This window comes from Podarcis cretensis (genome assembly GCF_951804945.1).
Source record: "Podarcis cretensis genome assembly, chromosome: 1".
Taxonomy (NCBI): domain Eukaryota; kingdom Metazoa; phylum Chordata; class Lepidosauria; order Squamata; family Lacertidae; genus Podarcis; species Podarcis cretensis.
In genome coordinates this window covers 36,471,485-36,495,033 of record NC_137170.1, presented here as the reverse complement: position 1 = coordinate 36,495,033, position 23,549 = coordinate 36,471,485, and the positions used below count along the sequence as shown (strand labels likewise).

At 43.4% G+C, this 23,549-nt stretch overlaps 1 protein-coding gene across 3 annotated transcripts in view; it reads left to right on the top strand.

The window, feature by feature from the left end:
* Positions 1-23,549, top strand: part of AKAP6 (A-kinase anchoring protein 6) — a 251,417-nt gene that overhangs the window by 78,404 nt on the left and 149,464 nt on the right. For 2 of the 3 annotated variants that reach the window (XM_079954227.1, XM_079954225.1), the window contains exons 3-5: positions 455-721; positions 6,048-7,862; positions 14,271-14,393. In XM_079954227.1, coding sequence (XP_079810353.1) covers positions 455-721; positions 6,048-7,862; positions 14,271-14,393 — 2,205 coding nt within the window. The remainder of the gene's footprint in view (positions 1-454; positions 722-6,047; positions 7,863-14,270; positions 14,394-23,549) is intronic. The other variant, XM_079954226.1, reaches the window with a different exon arrangement.

Here is a 23,549-nt window from a genome sequence, read left to right as displayed (position 1 = left end):
AGTACCAGGAGGCCAACAGCTGATGGACACGGTGTCTTTAGAAAGCATTCCAGACCTTCTCTCTCCCAGAACCCAGTGAGCCTTGAAACTAGTAGTGCAAAGGGCTCAAAAGCAAAGGGCCCTCAGCGCCACCCATAGGGGAGAAGATGGCCAATGAGGAAGTGGGAGAAAAGGTGGTGGAGAGTCACTCGGGGCAACGCCATTATTCCAAGAGGCTGCATTCCCAAGCCTCTCTCTGTAAATATTGAATAAAAAGCAGATGGCAAGAACTTTTCCTTGTCTTTTCCATTCCTGGCAACCTGCCGTGGGGGTTGGTTCCTCTGCCGCCTGGCAGATAGACAGACAGAGTGCTATATATAATCTTTAGATTATGAAAATTAAATCTGCAATTTAAAATGTAAAATCAAATTACTGTATAACTTTAGCTGATATTCTTCCCTCACCTTTCTTACAGGATATATGTGAAGATATCTCTGATCACGTTGAACAAATCCATGCTCTTCTGGAGACTGAATTTTCCCTGAAGCTCTTGTCTTATTCCGTCAACGTGATTGTTGACATCCATACAGTACAACTTCTTTGGCACCAGCTTCGAGTTTCTGTCCTGGTTCTACGAGAGAGAATTCTACAGGGACTGCAGGATGCCAATGGGAATTACACCAGGCAGACTGATATTCTGCAAGCCTTTTCAGAGGAAACAAAGGAGGTATGGCAAATAAACGTAAGAATTTACTTTTTGAACTCTAACCCCTTAGTTGTGTTTCAAGCTCATTTGAACGAATACAGTTACTTCAGCTACTACTGCAAAATTTGCTTAGTTCAGGCAATTCAACCTAATTCCTGCCCAGGGTTGTCAATCAATTTTAGTGTGATGCAGTAAATTTTAAATGAATGCCGTAGTCATCCATACAAGATGACTGAACTAGCAAAAATAAAGTGTAGGTCTGTCATGTTTGCTTCGAAGCTGCTGTGCCAGGGATAAAACCAAATGAATACAGAGCTAAAGGCAGATGCCGCTATATAACTGTCAGCGAACTGACATCAGAGTCAGAGGTGGAGGCAAGGCTCCCAAGCGATGCTGGAGAGGGGGCCAGCAAGGAGAGAGGGAGCTCATCGGCTGGGGAAGGGAATCAGCGTAACACCAGTAGAGAAGGGGGGTAGATGGGGGATTCGGAGAGGGGTCTCCAAGACTCTTTGCCCGAAAACAGTGGGGAGAGCACAGGCACAGAAGACTTCCGCGCAGGGAGAGTAGGAGGAGACTGGGCGTCAAACAACTTCTTTGCTGGAAGAGGTTCAAAAAACGCCCACTGACGGATTCTGCTAGCGACTGAACAGCCACGGAGTGAAGGGCTGTCAGCCAGGACAGGTTAAACCAGGCAACCTGGCCCAGGAGTGGCGGTAACTTACGCACGAGCAACCCCTTATAACCATTACAATAACCTATGTGGCAAAGACGCATAGAGCATGTGGATGACTTACATTCTGTGATTAGCAAAGAGACCAAATGCATCCATGATAATTTTTTCTTTCCAGTGGAAAGTTATCGGTTCACTTTAGCACCACTGCTGGAAGGATCTTTTAGATTTACAGCTAATATTTGGCCCATGATTGCACAAATGTACATGCCTAATTGGCAGAATTCTCCTGCAATCCTAAAAAAAGGGGGGGGCATAAGTCTCATTTCAATCAGTATAATCTATTTGGAATGGAGTGTGTTTTGTGCCACAGTCTTCCATAGCTAGATATGCTTAATTCCTGGAGTGCTTAGGGTCAAGCGTAGTCCATGCCTGCCTGTTCACTGTCACAATGCATAGTTTGCCACTATTCATGGACCTTGTTGTCTTAGGGCCAGTTTGAACATGATGACTGCAGTGTGGAGACGAAGGACAGGGGAGAAACTCAAGCCACTTATCACTGAAAGGCCAGTCTACCTAATTCAAGTTTCCATACAAGTATGGAAACACCGTCTCCCTTCAAAATGTGCACTTCACTGAATTTTGCAGTGACATTGTCCACTGATGTGTACAGAAATGCATAAAGTTGGATAAAGTTTGCCTATAAAGGCATGTTAGTGAAAATAACACAAACAAATTCATTATATTAGGAGAAAATTGCTTTGCAAAAAAAAAAAATACGTAGAAAATTATGCATGTTAGGAGAAACACACGCTAAGATGCTGGTGAACTTTCATAACTTTAAAAAAATATTGTTATGAGTTTGTGGGGGGACGTAGGCTGTGTGCAGAGACACAATGATCTATAGATCATTGGAAATGCTGCCAAGTAAAGCAGGATTTTAGATGTTATGATGGAGATCTGATTCTGTACTGGCCCTGGCAGACAAGGGCCACAGGGTGCCCAATGGGAATTAAAGGAGGGCTTTTTGGTGGCTTCCTTGTGGCAATCCTCATGTTTGAATTAGCTGGTTGATAGTGCATCTGCTTTACATGCAGAAGGTCCCAGATTCAATCTCTGGGATTTCCAGGTAGGACTGAGAATGTCGCCTTTTTGAAATCCTAGGGAGCCACAGCCAACCAATGCAACTATTGCTGAGCTATATGGACCAGTGGGCAGCTTGCTGTGTTCCTGTGATCCTTGCGTGGTGCTGGCTGGGGTGATGTGTGCAGAAAGCAGAAGGGGCTGCCTCCAAAGATACTACCAAAAGACTTGAGTAAGAATCACCTGAGTATCAGCTAAGGCAGGGATAGGGGACCTGTGCCCCTCCAGATGTTGCTGGAGACCTCATCTCCTGTCATCCCTGGCATGGATAGTTGGTTAGAGCATAGTGCTGATAACGCCAAGGTTGCAGGTTTGATCCCCGTATGGGACAGCTGCATATTCCTGCATTTCAGGGGTTGGACTAGATGACCCATAGGGTCCTTTCCAATGGGAGCTTGAGTCCTGAAGCATCTGAAGGGCTACAGGTCCTTTCCCCTAATCTACTGCCCTTTCTGAGCTCTTAATCAGGGAATTCTAAAAGATGCACTTTCCCTGCTTGATCCCAACTAACTGAATGCTTTGCTGCAGTGGCAGAATGTGGGCAGGGCCAATTGCTGCTGCCTAAGGCTGCAGTCAGAGATTTGGATTTTCCCTGGCATGGAGCAGAATTAGAAGGATGCTGTGGTTTGACAGGATCAACTCCTAAGACAACATCAAAGATGTATCTTGTTCAGTTCCCAAAATTTAAATCCTGTCTCCGGGCAAAAGTTTGGCGAGCTGAGACTCATCTTCAGATTTGACACTGTATAGTTCATTGACTCGAGAATAAACAAGAGCCTGGTTCTATTCCACAGAAACTGCAAGCGCAATACTTGCACAAACTTAAAAGTCCAAGTTGTTTTCACACACTCTTTGCAGAAGCCCTTTGTACAATAAGTTTATCCATGGCATAGCTAGTTACGACCCTTGACATTATTATTATTATTATTTATTTTTACCAGAATGATTTTAGTTGCTGCTGCTATAAGCTACCAATTTTTAAACAAGTATCCTTGCAGAGGCTTAGTAAATATGCTAAAAATAACAATGGCTTCTCACCGAAGAAGGCGATCTGAAGAGAGTGGGTGGCTCTGAAATTGAGACCATCAGACAGGCTGAAGCTCACTCCTTTCCTCACCCACCTCTGTTTCCTGTCTACACCTGTCTTTTGCCCACTGCTTCTTCAGATCTGGTTGTGACTGGCAGGTTAAAGAGAGTTTGCCAGGGAGCATCTCTAAGCCAGCACTGGCAAAATGAACCTTCCTAGAGGAATAAAAATTGATCTTTTGTGCCAAGTATGTCCCTGAACCCACACACCTACTTTCCAGATATGAGCAAGATCTGGCAGACACAACTATTCTTTTTTTCCTGAGTCATTGCATCCTTTGCAAAAGCCATTTGTGAAGATTCTGGGCCTAGCCCAAGGGCAACAAAGCTCACAAAGGCTTTTGTCTTCCATGAATCCTCATGCTGTGGTGCTGCAGCTGCTGCAGCTCCTATTTGAATGCAGGCCCATGCAGTGAGGCGAGGGGGGGAGTGAAAGCCAGGTACACTTGCCCCATACCTCAGAGAGCTAAGCTGGCACAGTCCCCCAGTCTGCCAGACTTATGCTGTTTGAATTTGTAACTTTTTTCTTACAAGACTCCCAGCTCGGGCCTCAGACCAGCTGTTCATAGGCCTGATTGAACGGCTACCTTTGGCCGTAAGAAGACCTGTTCTGGCAGATTTTTGATTCGCTTAGAACCAGAAAATGCATTATGTTAGCTGAGTGTGGGAATGGTTTGCCAGTGGGTGGGGGGTCAGAGCCACACTAAAGCCACAGGGCTGTCGCCGTTGGTCTTTAGGAGAGGTAGGAACAAGGCAGTAACAAGGTTAGGACTGTGTGAGGAAACTGGGAGGAGCTTCATATTGGCTCTGCTGGTGTCCCTGCACCACCCTGACCTTACTGCTGCCACACCCCCTCTTCCTCTTGTTAAGTGGCAACGATTCCTTTGGTGGGATGTTATTACTGGGGCTGTTTCCTGCCAGGTGAGCCCCTCCTGGTCATGTGAATGGCGTCTGATCTATCTCCTCACCACAAATCTCACTCCACAAATCTCGCCGTCTCTCCTTCACATTGCCAGTCATCTGGAATGATGTGGCATGGAGTCACAACATGATATCTGGGGTCCTCACACACAGTGCGCTTAAAAATGATACATTGGTGGAAAACATAACCTGTTATTTGGCTCTGTCTTGGGAGCTGAACAGCTGGCTTCTTATCTACCCACTGTCTCTTTTTTCCATGCCCTGGTCCCAGGCCTCAGACAGCAATCTTGTTATGTGTGTTCCAGGTGTTAGGTTCTAAGATCTAGTGCTTTTTTCCTAAAAAATATATATTTACTCTCATTTTCCTACTCATATTGAAATACTGCCCATCAATGAGGCCAAACTGTTTCACAATGATTCACAATGAGTCACAAATTGTTTAGGCGTATGTGTACCCCTGTGTCCCCCCCAGGAAAAAAAAAGAACTGCTAAGATCCAAAGATGCCCAAAGGGCAGAAGCAGAGATATGGTCAGGCCCAGATCATTCAAATTCTGAAAAATACAAATTAGATCCAAGAAGCCACAGGCCATTTAGGGCTTTGTGAGTGGTGTGCATACTCTGAGATGAGGGCACTGAGATGAGCGGGTGCCTTTTCAAAGCTCAGTAAGCAAGGTGGTGGACTTTGGGAAGGAGGCATGAGGCTCTGACAGGGTCTTTGAGTCCTCCCATCTCCTTCCCAAAGACTGGTTAGTGCTTTCCCAGCTTTAGGAAGGTGGTAGAAGTGGTCTAGGACCCTACCAGAGCCCTTGCAACTCCTTCCCAAAACCAGGTGCGTCCTCGCCCACCTTTGGGAAGGTGGTGCGAGGGCTGGTGGGGGTGCCAAATTTTGCCCTCACATAGGGCACCATAGCAGCCAAGTCTATCACTGTACAGGCAGAGCTGTGCCAAAGGTTAAGTTGGGAGAATACAGCAAGTGAGGCAAGCTACCAGGAATCTCAGTTGCTCTCTTAGATGAGTTGCTCAGAATGAGGAACTGGTTCTGAGACCCAGCTTACATAGGTAGACCCTGAATGGCTTGTGTGATCAGCTGATAATATTCTCCTCAGAAACCATCTTAGTAGTGTATAGACCAGTTTATGACTATTAGTAATAATAATTATGTATGTACTGTTTTCCTGACGTAACATTGATGTCCATATCCTGTGAAGTAGACCTGAATCTTGATGTCTAGTAAACTTACATTTTAAGAAATGAAAGCCAGAAACTAAAGTGAAAAAGTTGAATTTCTACTACAAGTCTAATCCCATTTCACAGCAATGTGACAAGGCTGCTTTCTGTTAGCATTCAGTAATGTTCTATTTCTAAAGATTACAGAAGGAAACTGCCCCTGAGTCTGTATTTTTTCATGCTTTGTGGGAAGATGTGTGATTCATGGGATCGGTGTTAAACTCATAGGATTGATGCTATATTTACACACACATGCATGCATATAACGCACACACACTCACACTAAAAGCTTTCCTATTTCTGTTTTGTCACAGGACCGCCTTGACTCCTTAACAGAAGTGGATGACTCAGGACAGCTAACTATCAAATGTTCTCAGAATTACTTGTCTCTGGATTGTGGAATTACTGCATTTGAACTATCTGACTACAGCCCCAGTGAAGACTTTCTTGGTGCGCTTGGTGACATGACCTCCGGTCAGGCTAAAGTAAAACCATTTGAGAGTTGGAGCTGCAGTGAAATGGAAAAAGATTTCCCAGAGCTTATCAGAAGTGTTGGATTACTGGCAGTAGCAACTGATTCGATTGCTTCCAAATGTAATGAAACCATTAATGCAAAAGAAATCCATTTACCCATGTCAACAGACCACCAGGCGGAAGGCCAAAGTTACAAACCATCATCGACTCTGTCCCCTGAACTTTCACTCTCTCATATTTCCGGGAACTTGCCTCTTTGTAAAATATCAGGCCCAGAGGATTCTGTGAACTCACTTGATGGCAAGACTGTCTTTGAATTAGTAAAACAGGAGCTCGATCCATTAACCTCCGACGGTGCAAAAAGCCAACAGCATCCTCATAGCGAAAACTCCACTCCCAAGAGATCAATTAGAGACTGCTTTGACTACAATGAGGATTCTCCTACACAACCCACTGTGCCCAAACGTGGTTTGTTTCTAAAAGAAGACATATTTAGAACGGATATGGTGATCAATGATATAAAAAACCAGATCTCCCTGATGTTTAAGACTGAAATGAGCAGGAGCACACCCTCGCTGTTGGATCCACCAGACAGATCCAAACTTTGCCTGGCTTTGCAAGCAGCGTACAACAACTGCCCCTCTTCCATCAGCCAGTCGTGTGATTGCTTACACAACATAAGTGATCAGAATCTCAAGTACACAATTCAAAACCACCTGAAGGAAAATTCCGTTGGCCTGGGGAAGCCCAGTGACAACACTAGAAGGGAGAAGCTGCGATGCAAAAAGTCCCACGACATTCCCGAGGAGGTGGCATCGTGCAGGATATCGAGGATTGGATCCAATGCTGCGTCGGCGAATCATTTGGCTAAAAGAGGCCTCGCTGCTTTGCAAAATGGAATTCCCTTTGGTAGCTTGCAGTCCATAGAAGGAACCGAAAGTGATTCGACCTCTGCGTCTTCTGATCCTTGTAAACGGCAAGAACTGAATGGCCAGTATTGCAGTGAAAGAGATCACTCTGCTTCACCTGCTCATAGCCAAGTGAGTGGCTCTTCAGCTGGTTCAGATTCTGCGGTGTCCTCATCTCCCGTTCTTCCCAGAAGTCAGGGCAAAAAGGCCCATTCATCTTCACCGAGTTACGTCAATACGGACAGCAAAGTTGCTGATGCCTGGTATGGTTCTGATGAATACTTAGCGCTTCCCTCACACCTCAAACAGACTGAAGTGTTAGCTTTGAAATTAGAAAATTTGACAAAACTGCTTCCTCAGAAACCTCAAGCGGAGACCATTCAAAACATCGACGACTGGGAACTCTCAGAAATGAACTCGGACTCTGAGCTTTACCCAACCTATCAGATCAAAAAGAAGCACAAAAGGTTAGGCAGAGTTTCACCCAGCTCTTCGAGTGACATAATCTCCTCGGTAGGGGACAGCATTGAATCGGGGCCTCTTAGTGACATTCTGTCAGATGAAGAGCTTTGCACATCCTCACCAAGCATCAAAAAATACCTGGAAGAGAGGCCGCAAAAGCCGTCAGTCACTCAGCCCGCCGATAAAAATGACTTGTCTGCCACAAATAAATCGGCTTTAATTCAACAGCTGATGCAGGATATACAAGATCAGGATAATTATGAAATTATATGGGAAAAAATGGAGGTAAGGAAGAAATCAACAGTGTTTACATCTATACCACTTCATTTATTTTTTTTCCTGCAGCTGGAAACAAAGGTTGGTGAGGGATGGGCAAGTACCAAGAGTGTCAAGAAGTTATAAACAAAATAAAAAATTCCTTCCAGTAGCACCTTAAAGACCAACTAAGTTAGTTCTTGGTATGAGCTTTCGTGTGGATGCACACTTCTTCAGATACCAAAGAATCTTAGTTGGTCTTTAAGGTGCTACTGGAAGGAATTTTTTATTTTGTTTTGACTATGGCAGACCAACACGGCTACTTATCTGTAACAAGAAGTTATAAATGCATTTTTGCTTCCTTTTTATACCACTTCAAAATGGAGATGCCCAAAGCAGCTAACAGCAATATATGTCCAATGATATACACCCCAGAGAAAATACATCAAAATATATGAGCTCAAGTGCATTCACAAATTTTCATGCAAATTATATCTATCTATTGATCGATCGATCAATAGATAGATAGATAGATATGTATACACACACAGACACACACACACACACACACACACACACGTTTATACAGTACAGGGCAGGACAGATATGTGAAGGAACACACATGAAATTGACAGGAACTGGAAGTAAACCGATCCATTCATCCCTGCCATGAAAGAATAAAGTGTTTGTAAACGGTACAACATAATGCACAATCTCTGGCATGATTAGGGATGTAAGAAGGTGCTTTGTTTTTGTTGCATGCAGCGCTGCTTCTGTTCTGCTGCAGTTTGTCTTCTGCCAAAAACTTCCTTATCCATCTCACTTGGTAATTAACCATGCAAATGCTGTTGTCTTTCCACCCCATTCCACCCCATTCATTTCAGTGCAAAGGACACACAATGCAAATGGAGGGGGAAATGTAATCAATTCTGTATCGTTTGCGGATGGAAAGCTGCAACACAGGAAATACCAATAGCATTCACTGGATTGATTTCCATTCCAGACATAGGACAAATAAGCAAACACGAGTAGCCTTCCGCTTCTGTTTTCTCTGACATCTATTTTCTCTGACAGCTATTACTCTTAAATAGCTGCATATTGAGATATTTAAGGCTGATCCACAAATACATTGTGGGCCATCCCCATCTCACATTTTTCTAATACTTTTCCATAGTGATGCTTGGGAGTTGATGTAGCAAAACGTAGGGGGGGTTGTTTTCTGCTCTTTTGCATTTGCTGCTACTGCATTTAATATCCTTCTCAGACGTGGCTACTTGGCACCCTCTTGAGGCCAACTGGTGCTACTGCATCTCTTTCACATATTTGTTCTGTTGTTGTTTTTAAATCAGGTCCAAATAGCTCAGTTGAGTGCAGTGGGACTAATTTCAACCAGCATGAGAGCATCCTAATTGAAGTCATGAAACACTTTTCAGGAAAAACAGGCAGAACGCCACATGTGAACTCAGGAAATGAAGTTAGATTTCGAAAACAGTTTTAACTTCTTTATTCATTCGTTCGTTCATTGATTCATTCATTTCCCAGCCATAACTGCTCAAACGGTATCCATACCAAATTCCAACCGTGGTTTGGTTAGTTGTAGCTGGCTTCATAGTTCCAGGCTATTTGATTGTTTTTAATTTATCAGATTGAAGGCCGTGATCCCATTTCTTCCTCGCCCCTTTTTTTAGCCTCACAGCTATCACGTGGGGTGGATTAAATTGAAAGATAATAACTAGCTTGGGGGGGGGGGGAAATCTGTTGAACTTAATGGCTGAGCAGGGGCACAAACACTTTCCTCAGAGTCAGTATGGTCACATAACTATAGACGGAATACAATTGCCTCCTTTTGACGAGGCAATTGATTAACCACTGAAAGGGAGGTTTTTTCACTTTGAAAAGGGCTTCCTGTTTTCGGCTCATCCCTAACACACACCAAAACATGAAGGAATTCAAGACAGAAAGCTGTTATCAGAACAGTCTATTCTTAATGGCTTCTTTGGTTGGAATCTAAGGGTCAGTCCAGGCATGCATGGTCATTGCTTATTGGCTTCAGCAGCTAGTTGTTGCCGAGAATAATATGAATCTGAGCACTCTCTGGTGGATCTTCCCAAAATCAAGTATCAAGCAACCCTTTTCAGGTTTTTTTTTTTCCAATTTTTGGAAATAATAACCACCAAAAATCTAGCAAATTATTTAGTATCACAGGGTAGTTCCTATGTCATATTCCTTAGTACAGCATCCCATTCAAATACCATAAAACATTGCTCGCATCTAGTCCAAAATAAACATACTTTGGGATGGAAGTAAATTCAGAATATGGAGTGAAAAATGGTAGATACTGCCCACAGAGCAACCTTCTCAGAGCTGGTATACATTTTTATTCTATTCTGGAGCTGCTTGTTTCTGGTAATTTTCACAGTGGGTATGAGGGATCGCTCGGTTGGTAGAGCATGAGACTCTTAATCTTAGAGTTGTGGTTTGAGCCTCACATTGGGTGAAAGATTCGTTCATTTCAGGAGGGATGGATTAGATTGCGAACCGCCCTGAGACCTGCGGGTATAGGGCGGTATATTACATACATACATACATGCATACCCTCATGGTCCCTTCCAACGATTCTATGATCCCTTCTCACCCACTGTAATATCTAACACTGGCTACCACTGCCTTTGCCAACCTGATGCTCTCCAGATGTTTTGGACTATAACTTCCATCAGCCCCATACAGCACACCATTGGAGAATCATAGAATCATAGAGCTTACAGTCTAGAACTAGAGGCAATGCAGAGAACAGAGGCAGGAAGAGAAGTGAGACAGGGTAAATAAGGGGAAGGGTATGTGGTTATTTCAGCCACAGGTAGACTTAAGCCCTATTCAGATGTTTCCCACTCCTTGTTTACCATCAGGCAGAAGGCAAAGGCAAAAAGGAGTGAAGCCATTGAACCAGTCCCACCACACACGTCTTGTGGGGCTGAACCTCTGCATCAGAGAGCCTGCTATACTCCCTGCATGATTTAGAACTCTGATTTTCTAGGGTTCCAAATCTTATGGGAACTTACTGGACTAGAAAAAGCTCTCCACTGCAGCAACAAACCCATGTAGGGCTGTAGGAATGATAATGGGGATGGGGAGAGGCAACAGACTCATACCCACTAATCACATAAGAGTGGGAAGATCAAAGCAATAGATCTTAGTTGCAGTTGGACCATAGAATTTAAGAACTGTAGAGTTGGAAGGGAGTACGAGAGGCATCTAACAGGGACATGGGTGGTGCTGTGGGTTAAACCACAGAGCCTAGGGCTTGCCAATCAGAAGGTCGGCGGTTCGAATCCCCGTGATGGGGTGATCTCCTGTTGCTCTGTCCCTGCTCCTGCCCACCTAGCAGTTTGAAAGCACATCAAAGTGCAAGTAGATAAATAGGTACCGCTCTGGCAGGAAGGTGAACAGCATTTTCGTGTGCTGCTCTGGTTCGCTAGAAGTGGCTTAGTCATGCTGGCCACATGACCCGGAAGCTGTACACCGGCTCCCTCGGCCAATAAAGTGAGATGTGCGCCGCAACCCCAGAGTCGGTCATGACTGGACCTAATGGTCAGGGGTCCCTTTACCTTTTACCTTTACCTTTACGAGAGGCATCTAGTCCCAATTCCCTGCAATGCAGGAATTTTTTGCCTAACGTGGGGCTTGACCTGTGACCCTGAGATTAAGAGTCTCATGCTCTACCAACTTGAGCCATCCCAGCCATAACCCAGTCATATTGGGTAGAGAAGTCATCATTAGAATATACCTGGAAATAAATCATGCAATTCACCCCCGAAGGTGCACTTTTCCATTGTCTCCCAAGACAGACAGATACTAGCATCCAACAATGCTAGCCCCTTAAATTATGATTATTGTCATTCCAAGCATGAGCAGAGGTGAGATACCTATTTTGGAACCAACAACAGTGCTTGCTCCAAATTTACTGTGTTTGCCGAGGTCACGTATTTCTGATGTAGTCAGCATCAGTTGTTGACTCTTACCACACCTGGGCCCAGAACAAGCAAAAGTTGGACCAATACTGGGGAGGCGGGGTTCTGTTTTATTTATTAAGGCATTCCTGCAACACCTTTCACATCATGTGGTGAACAGCAATTTTAAAAGTACGAACATTGACATTAAAATTACAATAAATGAAATGTAGCTGAAAGCCCAGAGCAGGGTTAAAGTCAATAACCAGCCAGTTGAAAAATAAGTACCTGCAGGAGCCTGGGAGCACAGGTATGTTTGTAATAAGTGCCAAAAGGCCATCCATATTGGCACTAGAAAATCACTAGAAGAATGTTCTATCATGTTTTATAGTAAAACACCTTTGTCTGAAATAACTGCTGGCAATACCTGGTATACTGCACTTTAGCCTCCAGGTGGTGCTGTCTGCTTGAATAATGAGATTTAGGAACTGGACAGTGTTATCTATCTTCTGACAGTAATTTTCAGTGTCAGGCTTTTAGTATTCTAAATAATTTTCAATCTCTACAGTTGTTTTCTTTTGAAAAGTCTCCATAAAATTTTACAGACATCATCTGAAAAATAGTGGGATTATAGTGATTTGTGCTTTACACCAGAAAAGGGCCTTTTTCTGGAAAGAGGGATAGCCACCTCTTCTTATGCCACTACTTCTATATTTTATCTTATCCTTGACTGTTGTTTACCTGAAGCATGCCTGCTTTGTAAAGTGTCATTGCAAGGGGAACAATTACATTATTTTTTACAGATGAGTTCCACTTATCACCTCTTTGTGCCATATTAGTGCATATGTCTCAATATCACAGGTTAAATATTCTCTACAACTGTTTTTCATTATGTCATTTTGTGGCTATACATAAACAAGAAAATGAGATATATATTGCTGGTGTTAGGATGCTTTTAAATAAGATAATGCAGTATAAAATATTTATATGTTGAACATAACTATCTTTTTTACTGCTATTGTTAGGAATAACTTTGCAGGATATTTCACAGAGTTTTCACATTCCTAGATTGTGACCGTACTTCCTTCTCATCATGTGCCCCTGATATATCTAGAAGTCATATGCACCGATGAGAAGCAGCTCTTGGCTCGAGAGCCATAGACACAAAACAGCTGCTGCATTTTGTGTGATTCTGCCAAGCAGCCCAGTAGCTGGGACCGCATGTGTATAGCATTGCAAAAGAAGCGACCGTTGCACTGACAAATTATTTGGAAGGGGAAGAAGGGGCTTGATTCAATCTGTCTGTCCCCTCTTTCAGTTTCCCATCCAAAGCGTTAGTGAGGGAACATTGCCGTAGTTCAGTGGCAGAGCATGTGTTTTTGCACACAGAAGATACAAGTGCAATCCCCAGCCTCTCCAGGAAGGACTGGGAGAGGGGTGGGCACTGTTGTCTGAAGATATGGAGAGCTGATGCCAGTCAGTATACATCAGGGGTGGGAAACCTCTGGCCCTTCAGAGTTTGTTGGACCACAACTCCCCACCATTCCTGATCACTGGACATACTCATGGTTGTGACTGATGGGAAATCTAGGCCAATACCCTTGAAGGCCACAGGTTTCCTCTTTGTGATGTAGACAATACTGAGGAAGCTGGCTCAATGGTCTGACTCAACATAAGATGGTTCCCTTATTTTATAAGGCTGTGCATGAAGAGTGATGTTAGCTACACCCATGCAGGGCTGGATCAGGGCAATTGTCTTAAATCTTTTACAAACACAACACTTACCTCGGGAAGTTCAGCAACAAGGACTTCTGCAAAAACCTTCCCTTTGTTCTCCCACTGAAGCTTCTACAGTATCTTTATTTGCTTTGCTAATTTATTCATTATCCTTCAGCTAGAGGAACCCTTAAAGCAACTTGCCACATATTTAAAAGCAAATACAAAAGTATTTCCATAAAATCACACACACACACACACCCCAGAAGAACTGAGAATGGAAAAACTACAGCAAAGCTAAAACCAGTTGTACCGGCAGGAAGAAAATGCAAAAAGAGTTCAAATATTTGATGAAATACAAACACCTGGATAAGGAATGGGGAACCTGTGGCCTGCCAGCACCCTATTGGACATGCTGGCTGGGGAAGATGGAGGCTAGAACCCAGCATCTGGGAGAAGGCAGTTCTTGACTGAGAGATGGACAGATCTGTCAATGTCAGATTTTCAGTTTCTTATTTTTGTGTGTTTGTACTATGCCATGATTTTACCTAGTGTTGATGCGCAAACCAGGCCAGCAGATGCTATGCCCAACCTTCTTCCATCTTCATAAGCAAGAACTGCCGCATTCTTTTAGTGTAGCTAGTTGCTACGTTCAGAGCAGTGCCATATTCCTTTAATTAAAATAAAGACATAAAATTATTGTTTTTACCTGATTGTCATTTTACTAACAGCCATGCCATTGTCCTCCACCCCACCCCTTTTCTTTTTGTGGAAGGGATTTGTAAGCAAGCTAGACGAATTCATCCACTGGTTGAATGAAGCCATGGAAACGACAGAGAACTGGACTCCTCCTAAAGCAGAGACAGACAGCCTTAAGCTCTACCTGGAAACACACTTGGTAAGACAAGATTATTGATTGAAGCTGACAGTGATTTCCCCCCTCCCTCTTTATTTAGCTTATCCCTAGGCCTTTAGCGAAAGTGTACATATTTTGTTAAAATACATAAAACCACAACAATGTAAAAAGAATGAGTAACAGCCCAACATTTGATCGGCAACAATTAGCTTTCTGCCCCCAAGCTGTACACCTGCTCCCATGTAGGGGTTCAACTCCTTCCAGAACAGGTTGAACCCCACCCATATAGTCTAGGGAACCGCCCACTAACAGTGCTAGAGTCAGCAAGCACACCGCAACACACAGGAAAAGAAACAATGGGAGAAGAAGCAGTGGAGGAGGATTGGAAGAAATTTAAGGACTATCTTCAAAAACACTGTAAATTATATGAGTGTTAAGAAGGATGAGAGATTTGAAAACAATAGGGCACCATAAAGTTAGCTGAAAAGATTATGAGAATGAGTGAATTTCATGAGAAAGATAAATTTTGAATGAATATCATGTTAAAACTAGGCATTAAAAATATTCAAAGTTATGGATAAAATATTGGAATTGTGTACAATAAGAATGAAAATAAGGTGATAAGTTGCTGGCTAAAGTTTTATTAACTTGGAATGTAGGAGCGAGAGACGTGAGGAAGTCCAAAAGGAAAAAATGAAGAAAAGATGGTTATTACAAGATGTATAATTTTATGTTTGTTTTATTCTTTGTTTGCTCTCTGTTTATTCTGTCTTTTTTTCTTTATTGTATTAACAAAATTCTTAATAAAAAAATTATATATAAAAAAGAAAGAAAGAAACACTTAAAGGAATTCAGGATTTAGGAGACTGGGGTGAGAGTTTTCTCTGTGCTGGTCTTATTCCTCCTGGGTTGAATAATTCCTCGGTTGTCAATACACTGGCACATCATAGTGAAATCATTCTGAATGTCGTTGAGCTAAAGTTGGTGACTGTACGATGCATTAACGTACATTGAAAATCACAGCACAGTTTTGCACCGGTAGAGTAATTGTCAAGGTTGTAGCAGGCAAAGGGGCCCTGGAGGCTTGTAGTGCAATCAAAATCTCCAAGCTCTACCTGAAGCAAGGTGCACACAGCCTTGTGCATCACAAACAGTGGCCAATCCACCTCTGTTTATGTGGCCAGTTCACATCCATATGTGCATTATAATCTGCAGAGACTTTCTTCATTCTGCTGGAGCTTTGGAACTGAGTTTAATGTTGAGGAATGCTGTCCAAAAAAAGATCAAAGCTAGTTGTTGAAGTGTCACCTGCATGTTTAATCAAGGGGTTAATATAATGTGGGGGCAGGGAACCTGCAGTTTCACTTTGAATGGTATACAGGTTTATATATTCCCAAATTACATGCACACACTAAGTTTCTGTCACCTAGCCTTCTGAAACTTACTTCTTGATTACACATACATAGGATTGCACTGAACGTTAATGAAGGGGCATTGTTTTATTGGAAGACAGAACTAGTCATTGCTTTGTGATCTATATTTTATTAATTAGAATGTCAACTTTGCATTTGCTCTTGGCCTGGCAGAATAGCTAATCTGTGTTTAAACAGAAGTCTAAGAAATTAAGTTCCCATTAAGGGCAGTGACAAAATGATCTGGATATCATATTTGCATTTGGCACTAACTTAAGGAGTGGAAATGGCAGGAGCTTGGCTGCCCCCAAATCATCTGTCCAATGACACTCCTCACGCAGCTTCCGACAGCAAGCCCTGGGTTTAAGTCTCAAGCCATCTTGCTGTGGAAAAAGTTCCATGTGTGTTCACCTGTTAGGTCCAGGGGTCAGCAGACTTTTTCAGCAGGGGGCCGGTCCACTGTCCCTCAGACCTTGTGGGGGGGCCGGACTATATTTGAGGGGGGGAGAATGAACAAATTCCTATGCCCCACAAATAACCCAGAGATGCATTTAAAATAAAAGCACACATTCTACTCATGTAAAAACACACTGATTCCCAGACCGTCTGTGGGCCGGATTTAGAAGGCGATTGGGCTGGATCTGGCCCCCGGGCCTTAGTTTGCCGACCCACATGTTAGGACTTCCTTCTTTGAGCAAAAAGATGTGCAAATGCCCTCTTCACACTGTTGAGCATCAAACTGGGGAAGAGAGGTGTCAGTAGTGCCCAGGAGAAACATATCCGTGCTCACAGAATGGAAATTGTGTGTGTGTAGAATCATAGAATAGAATCATAGAATCATAGAGTTGGAAGAGACCACAAGGGCCATCGAGTCCAACCCCCTGCCAAGCAGGAAACACCATCAGAGCACTCCTGACATATGGTTGTCAAGCCTCTGCTTAAAGACCTCCAAAGAAGGAGACTCCACCACACTCCTTGGCAGCAAATTCCACTGTCCAACAGCTCTTACTGTCAGGAAGTTCTTCCTAATGTTTAGGTGGAATCTTCTTTCTTGTAGTTTGGAGCCATTGCTCTGTGTCCGCTTCTCTGGAGCAGCAGAAAACAACCTTTCTCCCTCCTCTATGTGATATCCTTTTATATATTTGAACATGGCTGTCATATCACCCCTTAACCTCCTCTTCTCCAGGCTAAACATGCCCAGCTCCCTTAGCCGTTCCTCATAAGGCATCATTTCCAGGCCTTTGACCATTTTGGTTGCCCTCCTCTGGACACGTTCCAGTTTGTCAGTGTCCTTCTTGAACTGTGGTGCCCAGAACTGGACACAGTACTCCAGGTGAGGTCTGACCAGAGCAGAATACAGTGGCACTATTACTTCCCTTGATCTAGATGCTATACTCCTATTGATGCAGCCCAGAATTGCATTGGCTTTTTTAGCTGCCGCGTCACACTGTTGGCTCATGTCAAGTTTGTGGTCAACCAAGACTCCTAGATCCTTTTCACATGTACTGCTCTCAAGCCAGGTGTCACCCATCTTGTATTTGTGCCTCTCATTTTTTTTGCCCAAGTGCAATACTTTACATTTCTCCCTGTTAAAATTCATCTTGTTTGTTTTGGCCCAGTTCTCTAATCTGTCAAGGTCATTTTGAAGTGTGATCCTGTCCTCTGGGGTGTTAGCCACCCCTCCCAGTTTGGTGTCATCTGCAAATTTGATCAGGATGCCCTTGAGTCCATCATCCAAGTTGTTGATAAAGATGTTGAATAAGACCGGGCCCAAGACAGAACCCTGTGGCACCCCACTAGTCACTCTTCTCCAGGATGAAGAGGAACCATTGATGAGCACCCTTTGGGTTCGGTCAGTCAGCCAGTTACAAATCCACTGAGTGGTAGCATAGTCAAGACCGCATTTTACCAGCTTCTTTACAAGAATGTCATGGGGCACCTTGTCAGATGCCTTGCTGAAATCAAGGTAGGCTACATCCACTGCGTTCCCTTCATCTACCAGGCTTGTAATTCTGTCAAAAAACAAGATCAGGTTAGTCTGACATGACTTATTTTTCAGAAATCCATACTGACTATTGGTGATCACAGCATTCCTTTCTAGGTGCTCACAGACTGTTTGCTTAATGATCTGCTCCAGAATCTTCCCTGGTATTGATGTCAGACTGACTGGGCGGTAATTATTTGGGTCCTCTCTTTTCCCCTTTTTGAAAATAGGGACAACATTTGCCCTCCTCCAGTCTGCCGGGACTTCGCCTGTTCTCCAGGAATTCTCAAAGATGACTACCAGTGGTTCTGAGATCACATCTGCCAGTTCTTTTAATACTCTTGGATGCAGTTCATCTGGCCCTGGAGACTTGAATACATCTAGACTAGCCAAGTATTCTTGTACTATCTCCTTAGTTATTCTGGGCTGTGTTTCCTCTGCTGAATCATTTGCTCCAAATTCTTCAGGTCAGGCATTGTTTTCTTTATCGGAGAAGACTGAGGCAAAGAAGGCATTGAGGAGTTCAGCCCTTTCTGTGTCCCCTGTTTGCATTTCACCATCTTCTCCTCTGAGTGACTCCACTGTTTCTTTGTTCTTCCTTTTGCTATGAACATACCCATAAAAGCCTTTTTTTGTTGCTTTTAACTTCTCTAGCAAGCCTGAGTTCATTCTGTGCTTTAGCTTTTCTGACTTTGTGTCTACACATGCTGGCTATTTGTTTGAATTCCTCTTTGGTGGTTTCCCCCCTTTTCCATTTTTTGTACACATCCTTTTTTAATCTTAACTCAGTTAAAAGTTCTTTAGATAGCCACCCTGGCTTCTTTAGGCACCTTCCATGTTTCCGTCTCATTGGTATTGCCTGAAGTTGTGCTTTTACTATCTCCCTCTTAACAAACTAACAGCCATCATGAACTCCCTTTCCTTTTAGTATTACTGTCCATGGGATCTCACCCAGCACTTCCCTAAGTTTTATGAAGTCGGCTTTCTTAAAGTCAAGAAATTGAGTCCTAGTATGCTTGGCTGCTCCTTTCCGCTGTATAGTAAACTTCAGAAGAGCATGATCACTCGCGCCTAATGATCCTTCCACTTCTACCCCACTAACCAGGTCATCAACATTGGTTAGGACCAGATCTAAAATGGCTGTTCCTCTTGTTGCTTCTCCCACTTTCTGGACAATGAAGTTGTCTGCAAGGCCAGTGAGGAATCTATTTGACCTTATGCTCTTGGCTGAGTTTGACATCCAACAAATATCCGGGTAATTGAAGTCCCCCATTACTACTATCTCCCTTCCTTTTGCATGCTTGGCCATCTGTTCCAGGAAGGCATCATCTATGTCCTCCGTTTGGCTTGGGGATCTATAGTAAACTCCCACAATGAGGTCACTGTTATTCTTCTCTCCCTTAATTTTGACCCAAATGCTCTCACTTTGGCTTTGAGGTTCTAAATCTTGGATCTCTTCACAGGTATACACATCCCTGACATATAACGCCACTCCTCCTCCTTTCTTGTCTGGTCTGTTTCTCTGAAATAGATTGTATCCTTCCATTATTACATTCCAATAGTGGGACTTATCCCACCAGGTTTCAGTGATGCCTATTATGTCATATTTAGTTTGCTGTACCAAGAGCTCAAGCTCATCTTGTTTATTTCCCATGCTTTAGTGTACAGACATTGAAGTCCATTAATCATTCCCCCGTGACTCTTATTTAAGGATTTTTTTTAAGGATTTTGTGTGTGTGTGTGTGTGTGTGTGTGTGTGTGTGTGTTTTGTGGGTGCTTCAAACCCAAATATGTGCAGGCTAAATATTTTTAAAGAACAAAAGAGGACTATCTCCATAAACACTGTGAGTTTATACACTCTCACAACTTACAAATAATTACTTTTTGCACAATTCTGTTCTGTTTCCAGTGCTTTGCCAAGGCCTGAGTTTAAGCCTTCAGCCTTCTTGGATTCAAACTAGAACTTATACCTCTGTTGTGAGTAACCTGTGACCCTCCAGATATTATTGTTCTCTGTCTCCCATCATTCCCGGCCAGCATGGCCAATGGTCAAGAATGTAGCGCAGCAACAGATGGAGGGTCAAAAGTTCCCCACTCCTGTTTTGTCCTGTTTTTGTTGCTCCTTTGCCAATGCAAAAGAACTTTCCCATTTCTGTTTCAAAAAATACTTATTTGCATTTTTTAAAAAGATGCCATACACATTCATTTATTGGAGATCTGAAACAACTTTTCCAAACACATTTCTAAAAAGAAGGATTTCACCTTCAGACTGTGTAAATTATATTGTCATAGGCAGAAGCTGCTTTGGGTAATGCTAACAAAAGAAAAACACTCAAGGGAAGTCTGCTAGAATGTTTTGTTTTAATAATTATTGCAGAATGGGTTCATGTGTTATTACATGTATGTGTGGCAAAACTGATCTATGTTAAGGGGGGGAACCATGTTGTCCTGCCCTCCCAGGGCTGGAGCATTTCAGAACACAGATTTGGGGAAATCACAAGTTTTAAACCTCATGCACAGTGATGGCGCCGGTTAGTTCCATGCTGTCATATCAGGGAGAGAAGGCGAGAGATTACGGCTCATATTTGCTATGCATAATCTTTAGGTGAATTTACATGACCCCCCCCCATGAGTAGATTTGTTTTGTCTATGTGCTCTTTGTGTGTGTGTGTGTGTGTGTGAGAGAGAGAGAGAGAGAGAGAGAGAGAGAGAGAGAGAAAGAGAAAGAGAAAGAGAGTGGGAAAGTGAGAGAGAGAGGGAGATATAAGTAGGTAGTTAGGTGGTGGAGAGGAAGGAAAGTCTTCATACTATTAGGAAGCAAGAGCGGTACAAGCAATAGGCAAAAGATCACAGCAACAGCAGCAAGCTGCAGGTGGAAGTGAATCTGGGGTGTGGAATAGAAATATGAATAATAGCAGCAAATCAGGATCTTGATAGGGGGTGAGGGGACAAGGAATTATAAATCTACATGGCAGGACAATGTGCTGCACATATCTGCTGCAGCAGTAGACTCTGTTAATCAACCCAATGGTTTTCTAGTCTTCTGGAGACATTGCATTTGCTGGAAGGAATCTAAAAGAGTAGGAATAGAGATGGCAAGGCCTGGAAAATCCCGGGGGGGGGGGGGACACACACACACCTTTTTTTCTGTCTTTTTCCAAAGCTGTTTTCCCCCTGGAAAAACTGAAGAAAACAGTTTGATATAGTTTGATTATTCCACCCAGTCCCGTCCCCCCCGCCACCATTTTTCTGGAAAAAAAAACAGCTTTGGGAAAAACGGGGAAAACTGGTTACTTTCCAATTTTTCCGGGTTTTTTCCAGGCCTTCCCATCTCTAAGTAGGAACAAGGGATTCCATATACTGGCCTGCCCCACTCCCTGTGATAGACAGACTCACAAAGTACATAGGTTGTCTCAAAAGTTTTTTTTTAAAAAAACCAAACTTTCATTTTAAATACAGTGGTACCTTGGGTTACATACGCTTCAGGTTACAGACTCCGCTAACCCAGAAATGGTACCTCGGGTTAAGAACTTTGCTTTAGGATGAGAACAGAAATCGTGCTTCGGCGGCACGGCAGCAGCAGGAGGCCCCATTAGCTAAAGTGGTGCTTCAGGTTAAGGACAGTTTCAGGTTAAGAACGGACCTCCAGAATGAATTAAGTACTTAACCCGAGGTACTACTGTACTAGAAAAAGTGAGTGGTGTTTTTTCCCCCTAGAATCCCTGCTTCCCGATGGAAAATAATGCCAGCAATTGTGCACTTAAACACAGTTCCTTTGTTGATGCCATGAGTTACCTTTCTCAAAATAAAAGTTGTTTTTTATTGGGGAGGGGGAGGAAAATTAGGTAGTGGCAGGCCTTGGTACCTCAAATTTCAGCGGCGCCCTCTGTGATGCCAAAATCTCTCTCTCTCTCTGTCTGTCTCTCTCTCTCTCTCACATTTCTCGCCTTCCGTTGGACATCATAGTTGAAGCGCCCCCAAGGCTTGTCACCCAATGTGACCAAACCAGTAGTGTTTTCCTAAATCTGCCATTGAGGGAGGGCTGGAGATGTCAGGGCTGTACTCAAAATGGAGTTGGACTTTTTGAATTGGGGGATCTTGCATGACTGTCAATGCTATCTGATCCCATCTGACATTTGCACACAGAATATTTACATAGTAGACAACACATGTAGAGACTTGAGCAGCCTTTGCCAACAACTCCCATGGGGCTGCAGTAGCCTCCCATGACTGCTTTTTGGAGAAATCCCTGGAGGTAGGAGTGGGACCACTGAAGCACAGCTCCCCCAAACCCCTTGAGATGCTCCAGAAGGGTACTATGGTCAACAGTATCAACAGTATCAAAATCCACTGAGAGTTCAAGGAGAATAAGCAAGGTTTCCCCATATCTCTCTCAATAAATGTCATCAGCCATGGTGACCAAGGCAGTTTCAGACTGAAGCTATACAGCAATGGATCCAAGACAGACTTACAAAGCATGCTTCCTTTCTTCCTATTCTTCACTTTGCTGTTTTAGGAACATGACATGCACTGGGTGTAATTCAGAACACAAACAACCACACATCTATTAGTATTGCAGTATGCAACCATACTGTCTGAAATATTTTCAAAATATTTTCGTAACCACATAAAGGTCTGGATTTTATTAAAACAATAACTACCACTATACTCAGTGTTAGAGACAGAGATACAGTCAGCTTCACCCAATGCTGTGTTAAGTATACCTTAGATTTTGCTGGCTGAGAAAAAAAGAAGAAAAGAACAATGTACATTGGCTTAGAAACAGTAGGCAGTACAGTATTCAACTGCAAAATTGCACTAGCTCAGTGGGTTGTTCCCTGTCTCTTCCACATGCATGTTCCACCTCCAAATCTGCTCTGAAGGGTTGGGGGGGACCCCTGGAACAGATTTAGGAGGTGCACAGGGAGAGGAGAGCAGGTGATTGTTCTGTTGCATTGTTCTGCCCGGACACTGAGGTCCAGCGGCGAGGGCCTTCTGGCAGTTCTCTCACTGCGAGAAGTGAAGTTACAGGGAACCAGGCAGAGGGCCTTCTCAGTGGTGGCGCCCTTCCTGTGGAACGCGCTCCCACCAGATCTCAAGGAAATAAACAACTACCTGACTTTTAGAAGACATGTGAATGCAGCCCTCTTTAGGGAAGCTTTTAATATCTAAGGACTATTGTATTTTAATATTTTGTTCGAAGCCGCCCAGAGTGGCTGGAGAAACCCAGCCAGATGTGGGGGGTATAAATAAATTGTTGTTGTTGTTGTTGTTGTTGTTGCACAAGGAGAAATCCTTGGAGTGACAAAACGATCTGCTTAACACTTTGTTGAATACGACATAGGAGCTCAGCATTAGCATGCAGGAACAAAGAGCTTCATAAATACACTGCAGCAATATTTAAGAAAAGGCTACATATATTTTTATTTAGCTAGGCATTTGGATTATGACGGAATTCTCCCTCGGCTTGAAAACAAGATGAGTGCTGCAACCCCATAGTCACCTTTGACTGGGCTTAACTGTCCAGGGGTCCTTTACCTTACCTTTACCTTTACTGCTCCTAGATGCCCAGCTGCTCAGGCTCCTACCTGTAAAACTGTGCTGTTGATGCCAGATCTGCCTAGTCTGTCAGCGTTGAGTGATTTTCTCTGGGAAGCAGCAAGCTTTAACGCTGCAGAAGAAGAAAAAGGTGCACACCTGAATGGAGATAATGTAACGTGCCACTGACTACCATCTATTTTGCTCTTGTTTGCTACGATGCTTGCAGTTAGTGAAAAGAGTTTCCCCCTTAAGACCAATGTG